The 24,725-nt window shown below is 38.2% G+C and overlaps 1 protein-coding gene across 5 annotated transcripts in view; it reads left to right on the top strand.

Annotated features, from left to right (window-relative positions):
- The window catches only part of DIAPH2 (diaphanous related formin 2), a 906,017-nt gene that overhangs the window by 653,080 nt on the left and 228,212 nt on the right, over positions 1 to 24,725 (top strand). For all 5 annotated transcript variants that reach the window (XM_064362655.1, XM_064362651.1, XM_064362641.1 and 2 more), the window contains one exon: positions 13,242 to 13,405. In XM_064362655.1, the coding sequence (XP_064218725.1) occupies positions 13,242 to 13,405 (164 nt within the window). The remainder of the gene's footprint in view (positions 1 to 13,241; positions 13,406 to 24,725) is intronic.

Below are 24,725 nucleotides of genomic sequence, written 5' to 3'. Positions count from 1 at the left end.
CCCAGAATAATCACAGTTCCCTGACAATTCTAGATACATTGAGACCTTTGCTCATACTATTGTCACTGCCTGGAGTGTCTTCTCTCTGGATAGAAAAATCCTTTCCATACCTCAAGATGTAATTTGGAAGTTACTTCTTTGTGAAGCTTCCTAACAATTCCAAAATCGGGCCTTTCTATGTATAATTTATTTTACCACATGCTTTAAAAAAGAGAAAAAAAAGTGGAGGAAGCAAGCTATGTGCTAAACATGCTGCTTAGCACATAGTTTTGTGTTCCAGTGGTATAGGGGAGGGTACCCCTTTCAAATACTGAATCCACCACATACTATTTAGATGGCGATGAAATAGTTAGTTGGTCTCCCTGAGGCTAATTTCATCATGTGTAAAATGTAGTTAATAATAGCATATATAGGCCATGGTGGGGGGTGGGAGGGGCAATGTTTAAATAAGACAAAGCTTGTTAAGCATCTAGTTTATATATTCAGTGAGGGTTAGGAGCCGTGTCTTATCACTTTACTTTCTTTTTCTCTATTTAATCCCTAGCAGTTTCTTATATATTGTAACAACATGATAAATGATGCTAAGAACTGAATGTGAAGTAGGGCTGGGGGTAGGACTTTATCTAATTAACATCTGTGTATGCCTGCTATGAATATTACATAATACTGACATTCCAAAATATACATATCAATCTCAAAAACTTTACCCATAACTCTTATATTCCTGTAAACACAACTATATGGCAGTCTTGATAGTTATATATTGCCTAACACCTGTTATTTTTTAACTGCCTTTGATTCTGTGTAACATTCTCAATAATTTATCAAATGTATTTTAATTGGATATTTACATACTGCATACTCTTCTCATTAGTAGGAAGTAGCAAATAGACTTACTGTCATTTAGATCATATTCTGTGCTTCATTTAAATTAGTCAGAGGGTTTTTGGTTATTGTTGTTAGTGTGTATGTATGCGTTTAATTTAGGTACCCTTTTTTATGCCTTTGAGCAAAGGAAATCTGATCCTACCACTTCTCTGTTTCTACCTGGTCAGTGACTTACGTTTCAGCAAGAAATTTATTTATTTATTTATTTTTTATTTAATTTTTTGGAGATGGAGTCTCACTCTGTCACCCAGGCTGGAGTGCAGTGGCATATTGACTCACTGCAACCACCGTCTCCTGGGTTCCAGCGATTATCCTGCCTCGGCTTCCTGAGTAGCTGGTACTACAGGTGTGCGCCGCCACACCCAGCTAATTTTTGTAATTCTAATAGAGACAGGGTTTCACCATATTGGCCAGGCTGGTCTTGAATCCTGACCTCATGATCTGCCCACCTTGGCCTCCCAAAGTGCTGGGATTACAGGCGTGAGCCACCGCACCTGGCCAAGAAAAACTTTTAAATGCTTAATAGTTGTATAGAATCTGGTTCCTGCTTACCTCCGAAACCATCTCCTTCCTCACTCCCACTTAACATTGTAGTCTTTAGCATTACTGGCCTTTTTCCTCTTCTTTGTGTTCGTAGAATATTTAATATCCTTCCAAGCCTTCCCTCATTCAACCCCAGTGCTCCTTCTGGCTCTTACCATCCAGGTTTGAGCTTTAATGCTTCATTCTTCAAGAAACATCACCAAACTCATGGCCTACCTCTGTCCCCCACAAGTCTATTAAGTCTCCCAAATATATATTCTGATATAAGAATATATATATATATATATATATATATATATAAAGCTTTGCAGTCACGTTTTTCAAATTGCAATTAAAAAAATATTTTGTATTTGTTTAATGTATGTTTTCCTCACTCAACTGGCATCTCCTTGGAAAGCAGTGACCTTGTCTGAATATTCACTACTCTGTCATCAGCACCTAGAAGATACCTGGCACATAGTAGGCATTTAATCAATATATTTGAATAAATGAGTGAAGAAATCACTCTGTTGGGTGACTAAGAATGCATAGATAAACTCTGTCTTCAAAGGAAGGATAAAAAGACAGACATAAAAGATACAAGAGAGTGACTAAAGAAAGTGGTTAGAAAAAATTAAGAGTGCTGAGTGTACTTCTTATCTCTCTAATAACTACCACATTTGTGACTTTAACAGGAGGCTTATTTAAAAGCATTTTCTTTATCCTAGCTGACTCAGACCATTTATGGAAAAGTGGGGTCATTGCAAAATGTTTTCATCTCTCTGCTAGCATAATTACCTCCTGTATGTTAAAAACCGAGGACTTTGCTTCAAGATCCTCACCACTGACTATACTATCTTTGTTATATTATTTAAATGTCCTATGCCTCAGTTTTATTTCTTTTGTTTTTATATTTGATTTTAACAGATTTACTCTCCGAGTAGTGAGAGAGCACTAAGAAAGTGGCTACTCCGATGGGGCAGGAGGTAAAAAAGAGATGCAGGGGTATTTGACATACTTCAGATAGTACAAATCTGGTAATTCTGATCCCCAGAAGGGATTATGGACTGATATGGTTTGGCTGTGTCCCCACCCAAATCTCATCTTGAATTGTAGTTCCCATAATCCCCACGTGTCATGGGAGGGACCCAGTGGGAAGTGATTGGATCATGGGGGCAGTTTTCCCCATAGTCTTTTCATGATAGTGAGTTCTCACGAGAGCTGATGGTTTTATAAGTAACTGGCATTTCCCCAGCTGGCACTCATTCTCTCCCCTGTCTTCCTGTGAAGAGGTGCCTTCCTCCATGATTGTAAGTTTCCTGAGGCCTCCCCAGCCATGTGAGACTGTGAGCCAGTTAAACCTTTTTCCTTTTTAAATTACCCAGTCTTGGGTATTTCTACATAGTAATGTGAGAACAGACTAATAAATAGATGTAGCCCCACCTTGGGTGTGAGAGTAATGGAAGAGGTGCAAGAGTGAGGTGACCGATTCTCCTCTAGACTGTTTGGGGCGAGCCTGGAGGGAAGGCTGTCCTGGTAGGCTGCCACCAGGATAGTTGCTACTCACCTGTGTCCTGGCCTGGAAGTCCTCGCCCAAACTCCTCTGATGGGTGGGAGTAATCATAGCCATACCTCAGTTTTACAATCTGATTTTGTTTTGAGATGGGAGTTTTGCTTTCGTTGCCCAGGCTGGAGTGCAATGGTGTGATCTCGGCTCACTGCAACCTCCATCTCCTGGGTTCAAGAGATTCTCATGCCTCGGCCTCCCAAGTAGCTGGGATTACAGGTGCATACCACTATGCCTGGCTACTTTTGAATTTTTAGTAGAGATGGGGTTTTGCCATGTTGATCAGGCTCATCTTGATCTCCTGACCTCAGGTGATCTGCCTGCCTTGGCCTCCCAAAGTGCTGGGATTACAAGTGTGAGTCACTGCATCTGGCCTGTAATCTGATTTTTCATAGAATTTTTTAGTCTGTATCTTGAACTACTTTAAACTATTATGTTGACCCCAAATGAAAATTAATACGTGCATTCCATATTATCCTTGTTAATGTTTCACATTTGTAAATATTTGTCAATCCATATTCATCACATAATGTGTGGTTTGTAAGTAAATTTCACCTATTTTAATATTATTTTTTAAAGATATTTCTTTGAAATATTAATAATTTCTAACTAAAAATTATCCACATTAAATGGAAAAATTCAGTTTTGTTTTTAGCATTAAGAGGAATCTTTTCTGACAAGTTTTGGAAAGTGGAAATGCTGTCTATATTTTAATACATTGTATATTTGTGATTTCCTTTTATTTAAATGGGTAATTATGCCAGGTTGTTAACTAAAGCTTGTGTGAAGGTTAAGTGGATCTCAAGTTGATTTTTCCATGTTCTTCAACAACCCAGCAGTAATGATATTTAATATTTCAGGCTTTTAAAATGATAAGTAACTAATGTACTACCTCTGAAGATGAAAAATTATAGCGACTGATTTGACTCAATTATCTATGAGCTCTATAAACTACTTCATCCGCAGTGCTCTGCTAATGCTTATTCTAGTTCTAATGGAACAAGTTTTTTGTGGTAACAGTTACTCCTTACATCAAAATTAAGTAAAATGATAAACAGTTTTCTACACATAGCACTGATGAAGTAATCCTATTTTGCCAATAGGATCAGTTAGCAGGCAAGTGGGTATAACACCTGCCGTCAGCTACCTAAAATAGTCAAAGCCAATATAAATATACATTAAACTATAACGAAAATAACTTACTTTCTATTTGAGTATAAGCCTATGGAGGAATTACAACTACCTCAGGTTGAATTTTAATTCCATATTGTTAGTATATTATTAAGGAATATAATCTAGAAATTTGTATATAGTCACACAAAAACATAGGTAATAAAAGCTTTAAGAGAATTCTCTATAGTGCATAAATACCCAAGTAATTGTGATCACTGTTTCCCTAAATGAGATTTTCAAATGAGTTAATATAAAAATGCTCTGTGGGCCAGGTACAGTGACTCACGTCAATCCCAGCTACTCAGGAGGCTGAGACAGGGGAATCTCTTGAACCCAGGAGGCAGAGGTTGCAGTGAGCCATGATTACCTGACTATACAGGCCCAGCATGGTGGCTCACGCCTGTAATCTCAGCACTGTGGGAGGCTGGGGCGGGCGGATCACTTGAGGTCAGGAGTTCAAGACTAACCTAACCAACATGATGAAACCCCATCTCTACTAAAAATACAAAAATTAACTGGGCGTGGTGCTGGGCGCCTGTAATCCCAGCTACTTGGGAGGCTGAGGCAAGAGAATCACTTGAACCTGTGAGGCAGAGGTTGCAATGAGCGGAGATTGCACCACTGCCCTCCAGCCTAGGTGATAAAGTCAGAGTCTGTCTCAAAAAAAAAGGAAAGAAAAATGCTTTTTGGGACTTACGATAAATGTTTTATAAATTAACTTTCCAGATTCATGACTGAGACCAAACCAATTTCAAATTAATAACATTTTCAAAAGATTAGCATTTTACCTTGCAGTGTTTTAAAATGCTGCACACATTTTAGTTTATAAACCCTGCAAAGAATACTTCTGTTAGGGAGAAGATGATGTGATTTTAGCTTACAGTTATCTTGAATAACTTCCACGCTTGAAAAATCAGAAATATCTGTCTTTGTAGAACAAGAAATTTGAAAGGGGACTACTAAAAGGAAAATTGCATTGAATTTCTTATTTTCCTCTCATACTTGACAAGTTTATATGTATTAGATATGTCCCACTTCACCACCATAAGGTTATATTTATTTTATGTTATAAATTACTCTGAATTACCTTCATCTTGGTAGGTCCATTGTTTTCCCAGAATTCTTCTCTTTAAATATTTCAAGGACTTCCAAAGTTGCTTAAACAGATGGGAAGAGGTCACTCTACATTTTGATCCTAGAATAATCTAATCATGTCCCCCACAGTGCCCTGTTCTTTGAAGCTTTTATAGTTGTCACTCTCTCCTGTAGCACCAAATCCCAGGAAATCTGGGTATTCAGGAGCAAATGCGCCTTGGCTGCTGATCTTACCAATGGCTTCAGTAGTTTCTCAGGGAACTGTGTTAGGAGAGCGTCTAGCATTAGTTATATAGTGTGCCCATAACCAGGCTTCCCATGTCACCCTAAATATGGCCATAGGCTTCTCCCTCATTGCTGCCAAAACACAACTAAGGGCAGGCTGCCTGGCCCAGTCAAGTCAATCATAATGGTCTACAACACACTTTCCTAAGACTCAGTTATATTCAATCTTAACCCCAAGTAAGGAGTAACATTTACTTGGGAGTAACTTACTCCCAAGTAAGGAGTAAATGTCATTCTGTTTCTAGAATCAAAACTGCCTGTAAGCCGCTAAATAGCATTTTTTTTTTTTTTTTGAAACGGAGTCTTGCTCTGTTGCCCAGGCTGGAGTGCAGTGGCACGATCTTGGCTCACTGCAACCTCTGCCTCCTGGGTTCAAGCGATTCTCCTGTCTCAGCCTCCTGAGTAGCTAGGATTACAGGCACCCTCTACCACACCCTGCTATTTTTTTGTATTTTTAGAAGAGATGGGTTTCACCATATTAACCAGGTTGGTCTCAAACTCCTGACCTTAAGTGATTCGCCTGCCTCTGCCTCTCAAAGTGCTGGGATTACAGGCGTGAGCCACTGTGCCCAGGCAATTAGTCTTTCATAAAATACATTTTATAATAATTTTTTTTTTTTGACCAGGCATCTCACTACATACATTTAAGTCTTATTTCTACTGGGTGTGGTGGTAGATGCCTGTAGGCCTAGCTACTCAGGAGGCTGAGATGAAAGGATTGCTTGAGCCTGGGAGTTCTGGGCTGTAATGCACTAAGCTGACTGGGCATCCGCACTAAGTTCCACATTAATATGGCGACCTTTCAGTAATGGGGCACAACTAGGTTGCTTAAGCAGCATATACCTAGCCCAGGTCAGAAACAAAGCAGGTCAAAACTCTTGTGCTGATCAATAGTGGGATCACACCTGTGAATAACCACTGCACTCCAGCCTTGGAATGTAACAAGATCCTATCTCTTTACTCTGTCTACTGATTCACATGCAAATTTTTTCAGAAACACCTTCATAGGCATACCCGGAGACAGTGTTTCACCAGCTATCTGGACATCCCTTAACCCAGTCAAACTGACACATAGAATTAATCATGCATCTACTAAAGTATCTACTAGAGCAACATTCAGGTCTAAAGACACAAACTTAATTTAGGCTGACCATCATTCTACTGATAATGTATTCACTATTACATATGTAACTTTAAAATAAATATGATTGAAGCCAACCTTGTTATTAAAATGTATTTAAGATGTTCAGATTGATGAAACTCTATGAGGGGATTAAAATGTGTTCTCAAATACAATGAAATAGTACTGTGAAAATATTCTCAGTAAATGAGTTTTGCTGTGAAATTGGTTTATCTTAAGATTCGTAAAAGGGATTTCAGGTTTGTAAGTACTCAAGTCAGCCCATGACCCAGCCTTCAGTGGGGTCATTCTATGCAGTGTTAGAATGAGCCTTTACTCCTTCAACAAGTATTTCTTTTTTTTTTTTTTTAAATATAAAGATGGGGTTTCACCATGTTGGTCAGGCTGGTCTTGAACTCCCGACCTCAGGTGATCTGCCCGCCTTGGCCTCCAAAGTGCTTGGATTACAGGCGTGAGCCACCATGCCCGGCCTCAGCAAGTATTTCTTAAGAAGTTGTATAGCTTTCTGGTTAAGAACATGGGTTCAGGAGGCACACTCAGTTTATTTCCATTTTTGTGACATACTAGCTGTGTGACCTTATGCAATTATTATTTTTTAATCTCAGAGAGCTGTTGTGAAGATTAAATGAGTTAATCCATGGGAAGTCTTCTACAGCAGTTCACACTATTTATGTTTAAAAAAGGTTAGGTACAGATATATTGTCGTTATTGTTGATTTTCATTTCTTTTGTTACTGCTACTATTTCTTCCATGTGCCAGGCACACGTCTAGGTGTTGATGGGTCAGTGATCAATTAGAGAAGGTCTACTTTCATGGACTGTATTTTTCAGTAGGGAAAGGTAGGCAATAAACAGTAAATAAACAAAATACACAAAAGAGATAATGTCAGATAGTGATTAAGTTCTCACAATGAAATAAAACAGGCCAGAGTAACAGTGATGGGGATGGATATTTTAGATTGGATTGTTGAGGAAAGCCTGTCTGAGGAAGTGGTGTTTGAGCTGAGACTGAATGACTTGGTGGGAAAGAAACATTCTAGGCAGAGAGAACCACAAGTTCAAAGGCCCTGAGTTGTCTTTGACCTTGGTATGTCCAAGCAACAGAAAGAAGGTTGATGCGGCCACGCATAGGACTTAACAGGGAGAATGACATGAGCTTACATTGCAGGGATGGATAGAGAACAGATCATATAGAGCCTTGTAAATCATGGGAAAGAGTCTGGATTTTCTTCCAAGTGTTGTAGAAAGTTATTAGAGGGTTTTCAGGAAGGAATTTATATTTGAAATATCAATAGATATCATTTTTCTAAAAATTCAAGTAGAGATGGTATGTAGACAGTTGATTATAAAAAGTGTATGTCTCGAGAGAGATTGGTATAGGAGATACATAAATTTTGGCATCATCAATATAGATATTTAAAGCTATGTGAATTGCTGAGATCAACTAGACAGAGGATGTAGATAGAGGGCTCAGGACCAAGCCCTCTATTCTAACATTTGATAGAAGTTGCCGGAGGAGTCCAGGCATGGTGGCTATGCCTGTAATCCCAGCACTTTGGGTGACCCAGGCAGGCGGATCACCTGAGGTCAGGAGTTCAAGACCAGCTTGGCCAACATGGTGAAACCCTATCTCTACTAAAAATACAAAAATTAGCTGGGCATAGTGGCGTGCACCCGTAATCCCAGCTACTTGGGAGGCCGAGGCAAGAGAATTACTTGAACCCAGGAGGCAGAGGTTGCAGTGAGCCAAGATCACGCCACTGCACTCCAGCCTGGGTGACAGAGTTAGACTCTGTCTCCAGAAAAACAAAAACAAACAAAAAAAGAAGTTGCCAGAGGAGAGAAAGTGAGAAAGAAAACTTTTCATTTCTGTGTCACAGAATTTAAGAGAAGTGGCTAAATGTGTCATAATGCTGCTGAGACCTAAAAAGAAGAATAAAGGAGTGAACATTGGATTTTGCCACGTGAAGGTCACTGTTATTGTAAACAGTGCACTTCTATATGAAAAGAACTAGGTGTCATGTCATAGACTATTACAGTGTCCACATTCTAACCCTAAATGGTTAACTGCCTTTTATCTAGCTCCCTCAAATCTAAACTTTGAATAGCAATATTGCTCTGCCTTTTTGAAAAGGTTGTTATGAAGAACATGGAATACAATGGAAGGAAATGTATACAGTAAGTGATAAAGTCTTATACACATGCAAATTAATGGTGGTAGAATTATTTTTACTATTAGATTATAAACTTCTTCAGTGTGGAGATTAAGGCTTTAATGATCATTCTATCGATCACAACGCTTAGCATGATACTACCCCAATATGTTGTATTTAGTGGCTGCTCAAAAAACAAAACAAAACAAAAATTTCCCATATGAAGCCAGGTGTGGTGTCATATATCTGTAGTCCCAGCTATTTGAGAGGCTAAGGCGGGAAGATGTCTTGAACCTGGGAGTTCGAGGATGCAGTAAGCTATGATCGTGCCATTGCACTCCAGCCTGAGTAACAGAGCAAGATCCTGTCTCTAAAAAATAATATAGATAATTAAAAATAAATAGTAAATTTTAAAAATTCCCACATTAAATTCAGGGATGATATGGAGTGATGTTGTCCACTTCTTTTCTTACCTGCAGTCCCGTGTAGGATTTGGTGACATGGTTGCAATTATGAAAGATTTCAGTGCTGACTCACCAGCCATCTCTGCCTTTTACAAAGTAATCACTCTGAAGATAAGTGAAGGATTTAGAGATTGGGATGCTTTCCATTTGTTATTTTGAAGATAAAACATTCCCAGAATTTTTCAGATTTCCTCACTTGGGTACAGAGACAATTTCTGAAATCAGTTTTTGTTCTATAAGAACAAATTTCTGAAGCTCGATATCACCACATGGACATGTTTTAGCTGGTGAAAAATTGTGTTATGTGATAAATGGAGAACATACAAATTTTGGCTTTTTTGTTATCTTTGGCTTTTTCTCTGTGTTATACAGATGTTGAGCTTCCTGCAGTATACAAACAGTTTAGTAATTTGCATTGCAAATAGATTACAAGCAAGTGACCTTTGCAAAGTGTTTCTGCCTAGCAAGTCCCTGGAATGAATCTGTTTTATTTAGGGAAGAGAGGCTAGAAAACAGAAATGTCACTTTCATTCTATGCTAAAAAATGAAGAGTCTTCTTTCTGCTACACTTAAATATGATGATAAAATTTTCTTAAAAACCAATATATATGTGATGACAGTCTCAAAGGTAAAAAATCAGAATGTTTTTATATGAAGCATTACATACCCTTTCATCGGCAAAAAGAAAGTAGAATCTGTCAGAAATGTATTTGTTCTTTCGGGTCTATTGACATAAAAATGGGCTTGAGGATTGAAAGATTTAATGTCACTTTTCAGCATGAAAGGGGCTGTTGTGTCGTTAATGTGAATGCTAATACTTACATAGCATAAAAAAAGAACATAGGAAGTGGGCATCTCACTCTTAAAATCATGCTGTATTCCGTAAGTGTCAGCTTCGAAGTAACTTTCTAGAAGCAGTCTGATTTCCCCATTGACTTCCATTATAGAACTAGAGCTGTGTTCCCATGGAAAATAAATTTAGCCCTAGGTTATAATAAAACATAGTGAAGAATTCAGAAAATCTTATAAAGTCAAGCTTTTCAAGGCACAATTATCAGTACTTGATAAAATAATAGCACCACAAAATATTAATACACTATAGTAGATCTTAAAATAGTATGCCCCAGACTGCAGTATTATTTTTCTTTACAATTCTAAGTCTATTACTTTTCCATCTAAAGAAATTTTACTTCTGTGATCATTATTGATTTTTAATGGATTTAACTCTAATTTTAAACTGTTGATTTTGTTTCCTTTATTCTTTGTGGTTAATCACTTACCTTTTGCTAAAACGTTCTTGTCCATTAACAATCAAAAGTTACTGGCCATAGAAGAAAGACCGGAAGAAAATGTTCCAAAATGTTCACAATACGTGTTTCTGAGTTGGAAATTTTAGTTGATTTAAGTTTTTAATATCTAAGTTGTAAAAAAGGGTCATTTATATCTTCTATAATCAGAAAAAAAAATAATTCCTTTCTATAAGTATAAATTTATATATAGTGAGATATCTTTAGTAGGACACATTTATATATTTGGTTCATTTTATGATTTGGTAATGGTGGTGGTTAAGATCACTTATTTCTTCAAAGTTTTTTTAAAACTGGTAAAATTAGTTTCTGGAGATAATAGCTTCTACTTAATCTTCTAGAGCATACTACTCAAAGTGTGCACCTGGACCAGCAGCATCAGCATCACCTGGAAATTAGTTAGAAATGATAATTCTCAGGCCCCTGATCTGGGGCCCCAGCAAACAGCTATTTGTATTTTAACAAACTTTTTGGGTGATTAGGTTCTAAAGCTACAGAAAATTCTCTCTAGATCTATATCAGATTCTCTTTACCTCTCTCTCCCTCTCTTTCCTCTCTCCCTCTGTGTCCCTCTCTCTCTCCCCTTCCTCCTCTCCTTTCCCTCCTTCTCCCTCTTCCTCCTTTCTTGCCATGCCACTTCCTCTCCTTTATAGAGGAAAAACAGTTTCTCTTCTCACCCAGTGCTGGGTTTGTGGTTGATACCTCTGAAACAAAAGACAGATTAACAAGAGGAAAACTTGTGGATTAATTTAATATAAGGTTTATGTGACACAGGAGCCCTCAGAAATGAAGACCAAAAAAAATAAGGCAACTTGTGTATTTTTTTTTTTTTTTTTTTTTTTTTGAGATAGAGTCTTGCTCTGTCGCCCAGGCTGCAGTGTGCTGATGCGATCTCGGCTTACTGCAACCTCCGCCTCCAGGTTCAGGTGATTCTCCTGCCTCAGCCTCCCGAGGATCAGATTACAGGCGCCCGCCATCACGCCCAGCTAATGTTTTGTATTTTTAGTAGAGACAGGGTTTCACCGGTTAGCCAGGATGGTCTCCATCTTCTGACCTTGTGATCTACCTGCTTCAGCCTCCCAAAGTGCTAGGATTACAGGTGTGAACCACTGCGCCTGGCCGATTTATGTATGTTTATGATTAGGTTTGATGAAGAGTGAACAGTGGGGAAATATAATTGGGCAAAGGGGATGTGATCTAATGGTAATGAGCTGGGGGGACTTAGCAAGGCATGCTTGTTCAGATTCTTCTCTGTGTCCGTATGTCTCCAGAGATAAGGACATTCTTTTCCTTCATGTATAGGAGAAGCAGCTGTGAAATGAGGGTCTAATAACCTACTTCAGGGGCAATTAAGAGAATTATTTTCTTGCATGCTTCAGTAGAAAAAGATTAGAAGAAAATCAGAGAGACCTTCCTGCTTTTACTGATTTCTCAACTGCCAAGGTGCCATATTTTGGGGAAGTGTATCTTGAACCCCATCACCTTCTTCCTTCTCTCTTTCTCCTCCTCATGTGGGTTATGCATATATGTATACACACACACACATATATAACTCATATACAGAATTCACTATAACCTCATCTCTATTTATATAGAGACATATATTAAAAAGAGAAAAATATATATAGTTTTTTCTTTAAGTTTTTTGTCACTGTTTTCTACCTTTTTTATTTATTTTTTTTTCTTTCTTTCTTTTTTTTTTTTTGAGACGGAGTTTCGCTCTTGTTACCCAGGCTGGAGTGCAATGGCGCGATCTCGGCTCACCGCAACCTCCACCTCCTGGGTTCAGGCAATTCTCCTGCCTCAGCCTCCTGAGTAGCTGGGATTACAGGCACGCGCCACCATGCCCAGCTAATTTTTTGTATTTTTAGTAGAGACAGGGTTTCACCATGTTGACCAGGATAGTCTCGATCTCTTGACCTCGTGATCCACCCGCCTCGGCCTCCCAAAGTGCTGGGATTACAGGCGTGAGCCACCACGCCCGGCCCTATTTTTTCTTTTAGTTCTCATGAGATCTGATGTTTTCTACCTTACTTACAAAAATGTATGAGGCCTTTTTCTGGCATTTATGCCTATGTGCTTTCATTTAGCGAACATTTTCTAACAAACATGTTCTGTGTGGTTACATATTAAATAGTTCTGCCTAATTTAGAGATCTTCAAGACTCACTAACCAATGTAATGACTCTAGCAAGTTATTTTGGGCTAAATTGTGTCTTCCACAAAATTCATATGTTAAAGTTCTAACCACCCAGTATTTCAGAATGGGACTATATTTGAACATAGGGACTTTAAGGAAGTAATTAAGTTAAAATGATGAGGGTGGGCCCTATTCCAATATGTCTGATATAAGAAGAAGCAATTAGGAAACAGAGGAATGACTGTGAAGAGACCTCAGAAGAAACCAAACCCACCAAGTCGCTGATCTCGGACTTCTAGCCTCCAGAGTTGTGAGAAAATAAGTTTCTGTTGTTTAAGCCACCCAACCTGTGGTATTTTACCATGGCAGCCCTAACAAATTATACACAAGTGTTTGTGAATTACTAATGTATTTATAGAAGTGATGGTGATGGTTTCATTCAATCTTAACACCTAATGATTGCCTTTAAAAGGTACTGTTGGGTCATTTTCCTTAACAAAAAGCTACAGCTTTACAAAGAGTGCCAGAGAACAGTATGAAAAACTCTCCACCATGCACAACAACATGCTGAAGCTCTATGAGAATCTTGGAGAATACTTCATTTTTGACTCAAAGACAGTGAGCATAGAAGAGTTCTTTGGTGATCTCAACAACTTCCGAACTTTGTTTTTGGTGAGTAAATACATCTGAAAGCATTGCAAGGCCTGTTGCTTATATTTCTGAATGTCTTCCTTCTATTGTCATTTTATGTTCCTATTGACTATATTGATTTCATGTGACAGTTTTTTAACAAGAATTGATAGATATTTTATACCTGTGACATGGATAAAAATTAAGTTATAAGCCATGGCTGGCTTAACATAATGGGGACCTGAATGAATTATCTTCAGTGTTAGGTATACATGGGAAATATTTCACTGAAATTTTATAGAAAATAAATGAATTGGTACTTAAATAATCCCAATTTTTATGTAGCATAATATAATTTTACATAGCTTAAAAATTACTATCTAGAATCGTTCACATAATAAATTCAAATGCTATGATTTACAAACAAGTTTCTTTCACAGCCTAAATGAGAAACTGATTTTGAATTGGACTGTGTAAATGATCTTGACTATCTAAAGTTTCTTTCACAGTGTGGGCTCTTGTTTTAAACTGGAATTCTTGAGGATTACAGGAAGTATTAGCATTAATTAGGGGTGGGCAATTAGGCTACAAGTTATGATGCTAAAAGGAATCGAAGGCTTTGCTATATAGATGCTGTGGAAATATACCTCCTCTGCATCCAACAGAGACGTAGCCGGAAGATTACTCTGTAATAGTAACAGAAAGATATGCACAATGGTTGATATCAAACAGGTAAATATATATGTGTATATATATAGTTTTTTGAGTTTATATATATATATCATTTTATATATATCTATATATCTTATATATAGATATCTTCTTTTAATATGTATATATCTTTACCTGTTTGAGATAGATATAAATATATATGTATATATATATATGGTTTTCATCCATAATGATCCTTTTGCATATTTAGTATAACAATAGATTTTTTTTTTTTTGAGACAGAGTCTGGCTCTGTTGCCCAGGCTGGAGTGCAATGGTGCAATCTCGGCTCACTGCAACCTCTGCCTCCTGGGTTCAAGTGATTCTCATACCTCAGCCTCCCAAGTAGCTGGGATTACAGGTGCATGCCACCACGCCTGGCCAATTTTTACATTTTTAGTAGAGGCGGGGTTTCACCACGTTGGCCAGGCTGGTGTCAAACTCCTGACCTCAAATGATCCACCTGCCTCAGCCTCCCAAAGTGCTGGGATTATAGGCGTGAGCCACCACGCCCAGCTTATATATTAGAAAGAAGGACCTCTAGCAATAATCCCCAGCAGGAATGTCAGTTGGCAAACAGATTCATTGCAGTGTGAGGTATGTTTCTATTCCCAAAGCAGTACTTTCTTTGTCAATGCTGTTTTCCGGTGAAATCATTTGATTTTGGTGTGACTTCATCTGTGAGATATGAATATGCTTGTGGAAATCAAATTGCTTTCATCTCCTAACCCAGGGCCTATAATCCAGAGCACACCCCAACAGTGAAACAACCAGCTTTGGTCGTAGAAGTTAAACCACAAACTTCCAGAAATATGATCGTATGTCTTCTTTTTTTGCTGAAAATATTAGTTGATTTTGGTCTTTGACGTTTCATAGGGACACATACTTTTTGGCTAACCCATAATTAGTAGAATGTGTTCCACTGGCAATGAGAACAGGGGTAAGAGAAAGTGGTCAAATCATTTTCAAAACTTAAAAGCTGATTATATGCTATGAACACTTAAGTGCACAGGTTATATCTACTTGGATTATTTTCAAAAAGGAAAAAAATGTGCATTGAAAAGGAATGAGGACCACAAAATATACTTTAGTTGACACACTGAAATAAATCCAATAATTTTTTTGTAACAATGTCTGTGGGTGAGTGGATATATAAGAATATATATGTGGGCCGGGCGCGATGTCTCACGCCTGTAATTCCAGCACTTTGGGAGGCCAAGTCAGGTGGATCACGAGGTCAGGAGTTCAAGACCACCCTGGCCAACATGATGAAACCCCGCATCTACTAAATATACAAAAATTAGCCGGGCATGGTGGCGCGTGCCTGTAATCTCAGCTACTCAGGAGGCTGAGGCAGGGAATTGCTTGAACCAGGGAGGTGGAGGTTGCAGTGAGCTGAGATCATGCCACTGCACTCCAGCCTGGGCGACAGAGGAAGACTCTGTCTCAAAAAAAAAAAAAAAGAATATATATGTGGCTGGGTGCGGTGGCTCACATCTGTAATCCCAGCCCTTTGGGAGGCCAAGGAGGGTGGATCACCTGAGGTCAGGAGTTTGAGACCACCCTGGCCAACAGGATGAAAACCCGTCTCTACTAAAAATACAAAAATTAGCCAGGTGTGGTGGCAGGCACCTGTAATCCCAGCTACTCGGAAGACTGAGGCAGGAGAATCACTTGAACCTTAGAGGCAGAGGTTGCAGTGAGCTGTTGGAGACAGAGTAAGACTGTCTCAAATAAATAAATAAAAGAATATATATGTAAAATATATAAAAATAAATATTAATATTGTTGATCTCCATTTAGATCCTAAAACACTGTCTGTCATATTATATGCTCCCTTACCTCCCCAATCCAGAGACACAGAATAGTAGATGGGGTACTTCCCCCATGTTGCAGCATTCTTTTAATGATAATTCCAGTGTTACAGCCTATGTGCACTCATATTAGCCAGCTGCCTAGAAGGCTAGGAACTCTACTTATGTCACTTCTCAATCATAATTTGTTTTTTAAAAATGTAACAATATTATTGTTTAGAAGACCTAATTTTTTTGTCCTGGTACTGCCACTACAAAGCTGTGTGACTTCAAGTAAGTCATTTATCCTTTCTAGCTCTCCATTTGTCTGTCTGTCTTTTGTCAAATGAAAGAGTTAGAGGATTGATCTCTAAGAACTCTATTCCTTGTTAGTCTGAGTCACCGTCAGAATTTCAGAGATGGCAGAGTCATATATATCACATACATATGTAGGATATATTTTATGTCTTTCTGCTAACTTCACATGTAGCTTGAGTACAAAGTAAGAATTTGTCACATATTGTTACTGATTATAAATAATTTGATACTCTTGGCTAGGCGTGGCGGCTCACACCTGTAATCCCAGCACTTTGGGAGGCCAAGGTCGGCAGTTCAAGACCAGCCTGACCAACATGGAGAAACTCTGTCTCTACTAAAAATACAAAATTAGCCGGGCGTGGTGGCACATGCTTGTAATCTCAGCTACTCGGGAGGCTTAGGCAGGAGAATCGTTTGAACCTGGGAGGCAGAGGGCTGCAGTGAGCCAAGATCGTACCATTGCGCTCTGGCCTTGGCAACAAGAGCAAAAGTCTGTCTCAAGAAAACAAAACAAAACAAAAATAATAATTTGATATTCTCGTGTCCAGTTTCATGTCCATTTAAGTTAATTTCTTTAGACCCTGTTAAGATTTACTTTCAAAACAAGTATTCGGATCCTAAAATGTGTCAATCAATCTGAAACACTTATGCACTCCTGGCCAGCCGTTGACATCTGTGCCTTATATAACAGTACTGCTACCCCTTCTATCTGCAAATCTTTATCAACTTGCTGCCATGAGAATTAGGTGTGCAACATATTAACTGTTTTGGACATGGGTGGGTCATATAACCTCTCTGGGCATTTGTTTCCTTGTCTATAAAAGACAGAAAATAATTTAAGTCATGACTTCCTTACTATGTGAAAAAACCTTGAAACCTATGCTATGCAGATGTAGAGTATTATTAACCATTTTCTGACCATCCTTTCCATTAATTATTGAGAGCCAGCTTCATTTTGGTAATGCTTCAGTTCATAGATAAAAGGAAGAGAATGGTTTCTCTCTATCATGAGTGGAGACAGACAAACAAATGCAATATAATTTGATAAGTGCTGCCATAGAAATATGTTAAAGTGTGATGATAATATAAAGGAGGAACTGCCTAACTCTGCCTGTGTTGGCCAGAGAGGCCTTCATAGAAAAAGTGACATTTGGGCAGAGTCTTGAAAAATCCATAGGCATTTGACAAGCGGACTTTGACAAGCAGGTTTAAGGTTTTTATACCTGACCTTTAAGTCGAAGATTCCTAAATCAACATCACCAACTTCAGTCAATCATTTGTGCTCACCATGTTCCTGTTTCATAGTGAACTTAAAGTGATTTCACTCTCCCAGGGGAGGGAAAAACCTTGAAAGAGAGGCAAAAATTGTAATCGCCAGAAGTTCCCATTTTCTTAGTGCTTTGTGTGTTTGGCCTCAGGGTTCTTAGCACTAAAAGCATATTGGACTATAGATGGAAGCAATAAAATACCAGTAGTGCTGAGAAGAAAATAAGAGTTCTGATTCATGTGCTACCAAAAATTACTTCCAAATGAGCTCAGAGTTTCATCTTGGGAGATCTATTTGGCATGTGTAGCATAAACAAAATGCATATACCAAAAAATCTTCCTCAGATACAGATATCCTCTAAAATAGGGAGCAAAGAGAAATAAACAAAAGATGTTGACATTATGGATTAAGACCTTTTTCAAAGTAATCACTTCAAATGAATGAAAGTAGAATTGGGTAATGTCTATGGAATACTTCTCTATTAGTTAATATTCATATTCTATATTACTCACCTAATGAGGATATTAAAGGTATTCCAGATGAATGTACAATATATTGGTATTAACATGTATGTAATTAGAAACATTTCTAATTTCCGAATTAAGACTCTAGTTAATTTCTCAGAGATTTCATAAGAGTTTAAAGAGCAGCATACAATATAGACGAAATTAATAGCCGCTAGATTTAAGTTGAATATTTTGTGGAAGAAAGTCAAATTCCATGATAGGCAATGGAGACTCAGGAGGGTTTCGGGGTAGGAAGGTTGTGGATAATGAGAAAAACTACTTAATGGGTAGGATACATGTTATTCGGGTGATAGATACCCTAAAAGCTGACTTGACCACTGTGCAGTCCATGCATGTAACAGAATTATACTTGTACCCCGTACGTATAAATAAAAAAATCCAATTCCTTTATGCAATGTCTAAACATCATTTTTGCTTATTCTCCTTTATATGCTTCAGTCATTCTGCTAGTTCAAATAGTTGACTGCACAAATAGTCTTTTTTTTCTTTGAGATATTTTGAATGGAATATTCAAAATCACTGAACCGTATATGTTTCACCACCATGCAGTATCTTGCTTAGGCATAAAAATTAATTTCAGCTGTTGGGAAAGAGTTCGAGGCAAGTATTATACTTCGATAGCTTTCATAGCTCCAAATAAATTATAGAAAATTCTTCTTTTCTGTTTTAAATCTGTCAGTTTCCTACTGCTTCTGTGTGCTTTTTGTTTTTTTTTAAAAGAACAATATGTTACCCAGGCACTCAATAAATATTTGTTGTGCGTGTCCTCATTCTGTACCTCATATACTGGAAATATAGGAATAAGGCTTTGCAGAATTATTAGATTCATTCACATAACTTGAAAATGTTACCGTTGCTATTAATCATGCTAGCCGATTTCTCCTCAGCAAAATCAGTATGTGCTACTCCTCATTTGATAGACTTTGGAACAGCTCCTAGATGAGCATTAAAATTGCTAAGTGTTAAGATGCTAAATGATACCAAGTAATCATAGTGTTTTATGCGATTGTTCAGTCTTGGCTGCTTCTACTTTCCAGATTGACTGATTGATTGAGACAGAGTCTTACTCTGTTTCCCATGCTGGAGTGCAGTGGTGTGTTCATACCTCATAGTATCCTCAAACTCCTGGGCTCAAGTGATCCTCCCACCTCAACCTCCTGAGTAACTAGGACTACAGGCATGCACCACCATGCTTGACTAAATTTTTAATTTTTAGTAGAGATGAGGTCTCACTATGTTGCCCAGGCTGATCTTGTATTCCTGGCCTCAAGCATTCCTCCTGCCTCAACCTCCCAAAAATGCTGGGATTGCATGCATGAGCCACTGTGCCTGACCCTAGATAACTTTTGAATCCGTCCATTTCTCTCCAAGCCCATTGATGCTGTTTGAGTTCCTGGCTTTAACCATTTCTCGGCTGGACTATAATAATGCCTTCTGACTGGTATCTGTGTCTTCTTCTCTTACTCGTTTTTATTTCCTAATCCATTCACTCCATTTTAGTCAGAATAAAATTAAAAACAAAAGAAACCAAACAAGATAACCTTAGTTTCCTGACTTAAGGTTCTTTCATAACTTCCCTGTGGCCTCAGGATAAATCTGAGCTTTTTTTTTTTTTTTTGAGACAGAACCTTGCTCTGTTGCCCAGGCTGGAGTGCAGTGGCGTGATCTCAGCTCACTGCAACCTCCACATGCTGGGTTCAAGTGATTCTCCTGCCTCAGCCTCCTGAGTAGCTAGGATTACAGGTGCCCACCACCATGCTTGGCTAATTTTTGTATTTTTAGTAGAAACATGGTTTTGCCATGTTGGCTAGGGTGGTCTCAAACTCCTGACCTCAGGCGATCCACCTGCCTTGGCCTCCCAAAGTGCTAGGATTACAGGCATGAGCCACCGCGTCCAGCCAAAATATGAGCTTTTTAAACTAAAATGGTTTACAAAATCAAAAGAAGTATGGTTACTTTAAAGGCCAGACCATCTATGGTTGGCTCCGAATGGGCCGCAATCACTTAGATTGAACTCTCCTCCCAAATTGGGAAATGTAGAAGCAGTAGATCAAGACAATAGCAAGTTCCTAAGAGGAACTGTGTCTCTTAGAACAAAGAGAAACTTAGGAAGCACCATATGAAAACTCGAAGAAGGCTGAAAGTCCAAAGTATGATTGTCATTATGCCTTTATTGCTCCGATAGCTGGTGTGACATGGAGAGTTATAACAACCAAGTTCACTGTTACATTAATTCTCAAGGATGTTCTTCCTTCTGTCTTAAGTAATTGTTTTTTAAAAACCTGAACTTGTCTGAGAGTGCCCTGTGTAGCCATGTTGGCTCATGGAGACAATTAATTTTGAAAAACTCTCATCTCTCATCTCTCTTAAGCTATCTTCCCTTTTACAAGGCTTCAATCATGTCTAAATCTAAACTATAATTGGAAAGCCAATGAGTACATCTGCATTTAGTTAGACTTGAAAGACTAAATTGATAATACACAGAAAATTTTATTCATTTATTAACGGTAATTTACATTTAAAGAAATGAGGGTGAATTTTTACATGAAAGGATTGTGTATATAATCCCTGATGCAAAAAGACTTGTTACTTTGACATTTTTAAACCAAGCACTTGACATTAGAAAAAAAAAAACAAACTTTACTGCAGTATTATAAAAATGATAGGCTTATGTAAGAAGCTAAATATATTGTTTAATAAAGTAGTGTCTTAATCAGTAATGTAAATTCTGACATCTAGAATTCCATCATCCAGAAATTTCTATTAGATACCTCATAAGGTGATGCCTCTTTGCTTTGCCAATAAAATGGTAATATTCTGAAAAGAACCTTAAGAAGCTGCAAGACCCTGATGGGCTTCTTTAATAATATAGTTTTCTTTCTTTTTTTTTTTTTTTTTGTATTTTAGGTTTTAGGGTACATGTGAAAAACATGTTTTCTTTGTAAACTAGACATCTCCAGGTCCCTTCATCTATGAATTCAGAGCGGGTGGCCTTAGTAACAGTGATTCAAATATCCCCGTTATCTCCTCTTTTGTCCCGCTGGCAGGACTTAAGCTCCCTGCAAAGTCTTTACTCCTAAAAGTACATCTGGAGTCATTTCATGGGTGCTGAAAACATGTCATCTGTAGTCACCATTTGACATTTGCTCACAAATCAGCAACCGAGTGCCTGTACTCTACAGTCATGAAAATATAGCAATGAGCAAAACAGACAAAGCCCCTGCCTGTCCTGTCTTGCTATAGCTTCAGCTCTGTTCTGCTAAATGCTTTTTGCTGGCAAAGCTGCTTGGGGTTGCCTTTAATGAAAATCCCTATGTGTGGGCCAAGGGTGCAGTTTCCTCCTGCTCCAATTTTGCCATCAATCTTAAAATACCATCGTGGTATTATGTTCAGTGCAGAAGTAGCCATGTGTTACCGGACACTTCATAAAAACAGTGCCTTTTGCATTTCTTCTGATCCCTTTCTCCTTGGAGAGTAAAAACTGTTTCAACTCCTAGAGACCTGAAGGGGATCCTAAAATCATAAGCCCCTCCATGGCCCTCCTTCCCCCGTTTTGTTCAAGTGCCTAGGCATGTATCTTCTTTTTCCTAGAAGCTGGGAATAAATAAAATGCCAGCATAAATCGTTTCATGCAAATAGAGCCCTACAGGCCCACCAACTCTCTCTAGTTAATCATATACACCCAGATAATTCCCTTTGAGCTCAGCTGGGACCACCCTGGGTACATAGCCTTAGGTTTATTTTGATCTATTGCAATTCTTTGAAAATAGGCAGTCCATGTAAAATATATGGTGACTCTATTAAGCAGAATATTTGACCAGAATACCTCATTCCCCAGCTGTGCCAGAGAGCAGACTTTGCTGTATTTTACACATATCATTGGATTCTTCTTTAGAAAGAGATATCACCTATCAACTGTGGTATTCTCTTTGACTGTTTACTTTGGGCCAGAAGTGGATGTCCTATTTTTCTTATATGATTTTTCCTTGTATAGAAAAGCTAAATATCATATCATAGGGAACTGAAGGAATATGTAATAAGGGAAGACATAGTTTAAAGAAAACTTAAGGTCCCTAGCATGATAAAAAATATTTACTGGTATGGATAGTTTTAAAATATGTATACATTTTAGATTAATATTATAAAACTAAAAAATACCATAATTATTTCTAAAAATATTTATAAAAGTTGTCAGAATTGTTTATGACAAGCTGAATTTTGCCCTTTAAAACTCTGACAATATAATAATTAACAATGAAAACATTAAGAAAATCAGTTCAAAGCCACCTTTTCCTATTAAAGTCTAGTAAGAACTAGAATCAGGAAACAAAATGTGTTATCTCTATTTCCAGCAATAACACCTCATACAGAATTTTTCACAGAAGTGTTCCCCATAAATAAGTTATTATTGAATTATGTCCAAACACCAGGAAGTGGGAAAGCGTAAGATAAGCAATATGGTGTACAAGCTGACCTTTTCCAGAGGTCTTAAGATTGGCCAGAGGGTATTGATTGTGATCGGAGCATGCCTGTTTCAACCTGAGCATGAAGATCCCTGAGGTTAATACTGCTGGTGGCACCCTCTGAGCTGGCTGAATTTTTCTTCATTCTGCTTCATCCTGTTTTGTTTGTCCATTTGCTAATTAATCTTCTATCAGAAAAGATGCCCTTGCCCCTGAATAAGGCAGTAGAAGGGAGGACTCTCCCTTGATTGTGCCCATTGAGCTCCTTTTGTCTGGTATGCCTGCCCTCTCTTCTCCTCCTTCTTCCTTCTTCCAGTTGTCTACCAACTTGTTCAAGTCATTTCCTCTAAGAAGCCCTCCCTAACACTTCCATTTTGGTGTGGATTACCCTTCTGTGTGCTCTCATACCTCCATCCTAGCACATTTTGCCCTTAATATGCTCATCTCCATACCCTCATTGATGAGTACTATAATTAGCCTACTATGAGTCAAACACAGTGCTAATCTCTAAGGATATATATGAATGGTTTAATGAAGTAATAGAACAATGAGTGACTCAAACAACAAAAAATTTAAAAATCAAAATATTTGCTCTCCAAAGCTCACATTCCAGTGGGAAGGGCAGTCAAAGAACAAATAATAATAATGAAATATAATACACATGTACAGAGAGCTTATAAGCACAGAGGAGTGAGGCATTTCTTCTGTCTGATTTAAGGAAGGCTTCAAAGACACAGGGACATGTGAACTGGGTCTGAAAATTGTTTTGCTACTCTATGGCCTTTCTTGTTTTAAGGAGCCCTTTCCTTTTTGTTCTCCCCACCCCATTTGGTGTTTAATTTTAATGGCAAACATACACTGTCTCCTAGTTTTCCATGCTGAGTTCCAAGTGGAAAAACAGCTATTTCGTTGCCAGAGAAGCAGTTACCAGCTAATTATGATGATGTAAAGCTTATTTGCCATATGCTTGGATGAGCAGTAACCAAGCTTCAGTTACTTCTTAAGACTGACAGTTGTCCTGAGCAATTGATGCAGAATATCTAGGGCAAAAGCAACTGCTTAAAGTCTGACTTGAGGCCGGGCATGGTGGCTCACGCCTGTAATCCCAGCATTTTGGGAGGCCGAGCTGGGCAGATCACGAAGTCGGGAGATCAAGACCATCCTGGCCAACATGGTGAAAAAGTACAAAAACTGCAAAAAATAAGCTGGGCGTGGTGGCACGCACCTGTAGTCCCAGCTACTCGGGAGGCTGAGGCAGGAGAATCGCTTGAACCCAGGAGGCAGAGGTTGCAGTAAGCCAAGATTGCACCACTGCACTCCAGCCTGGCGACAGAACGAGACTCTGTCTCAAAAAAAAAAAGTCTGACTTACCTAGTGTTAACTTAGGCCAGTGGTTCTTACCCAGGAGTGATTTTTGCCTCCCAAGGGACATTTGGCAAGATGTAGAGACATTTTTGGTTATCACAACTAAGTAGGATCTGCAAATGGCATCAAGTGGCTGAAACCAGGAGCACTGGTAACCATCCTACAATGTACAGGACAGCCTCCCACAACAAATACACATTCAGCCCAAAATGTCAGTAATGTTGAGACTGAGAAACCCTGTTTCAGGGTTACCTGCGAAAGAGCTTTTTTAATTTAAAAAAAAAATCAATGGAAAACAATATTCAATAGTCCAAATTAATAAGCAAAATCTGTACTAGATAAGTTAATAACATATCTGTCACATTGATGTAATGTTTTCACAATTTCAAATGTCAATTTGATCACTGTATTGTTTCAGTTACTAATTTTCTCTATATCTTTGAAACGTCCCAGTTTATATGGCTTGTAGAATTTTAAAATTACCAATCATGCATGTAAATTGTAGGAAAATTAGAAAATAGAGATACTAAAAAGAAACAAACTGTTGACTGAAATTCCACTACCCAGAGTTAATTAATATTAATACCTTGGCACTTAACCTTTCCAGGCATTTCCCTGTTCATGTACATATGTATTTAGATTTTGAATTTATTTTTCTTAAAATAATAAAAAGTCTTCTGAAAATTTGTTTTAAATTTATATTTTCTTGTAAAAAGGCTAATGGCTCATGCTTATATGGATATGTCCATACACATTCAGTGTATAGTGCCCATGGTTATGTATTCCGTTGTGATTAAACATGTTAATAGGCTCATTTCATGATGTCTTTTTCCCAACACCTGGTCTTTGGCACCGTGCTAACAATCGTGACTACCGTAAGCCATCTGTAAATGGACCAGTGGAATCTTGATTTCTGTT

This window comes from Aotus nancymaae, unplaced genomic scaffold, assembly GCF_030222135.1.
Source record: "Aotus nancymaae isolate 86718 unplaced genomic scaffold, 86718_ANA_hifiasm-v0.15.2.pri h1tg000004l, whole genome shotgun sequence".
Classification (NCBI taxonomy): domain Eukaryota; kingdom Metazoa; phylum Chordata; class Mammalia; order Primates; family Aotidae; genus Aotus; species Aotus nancymaae.
This window is presented reverse-complemented; position numbering and strand designations above follow the sequence as displayed.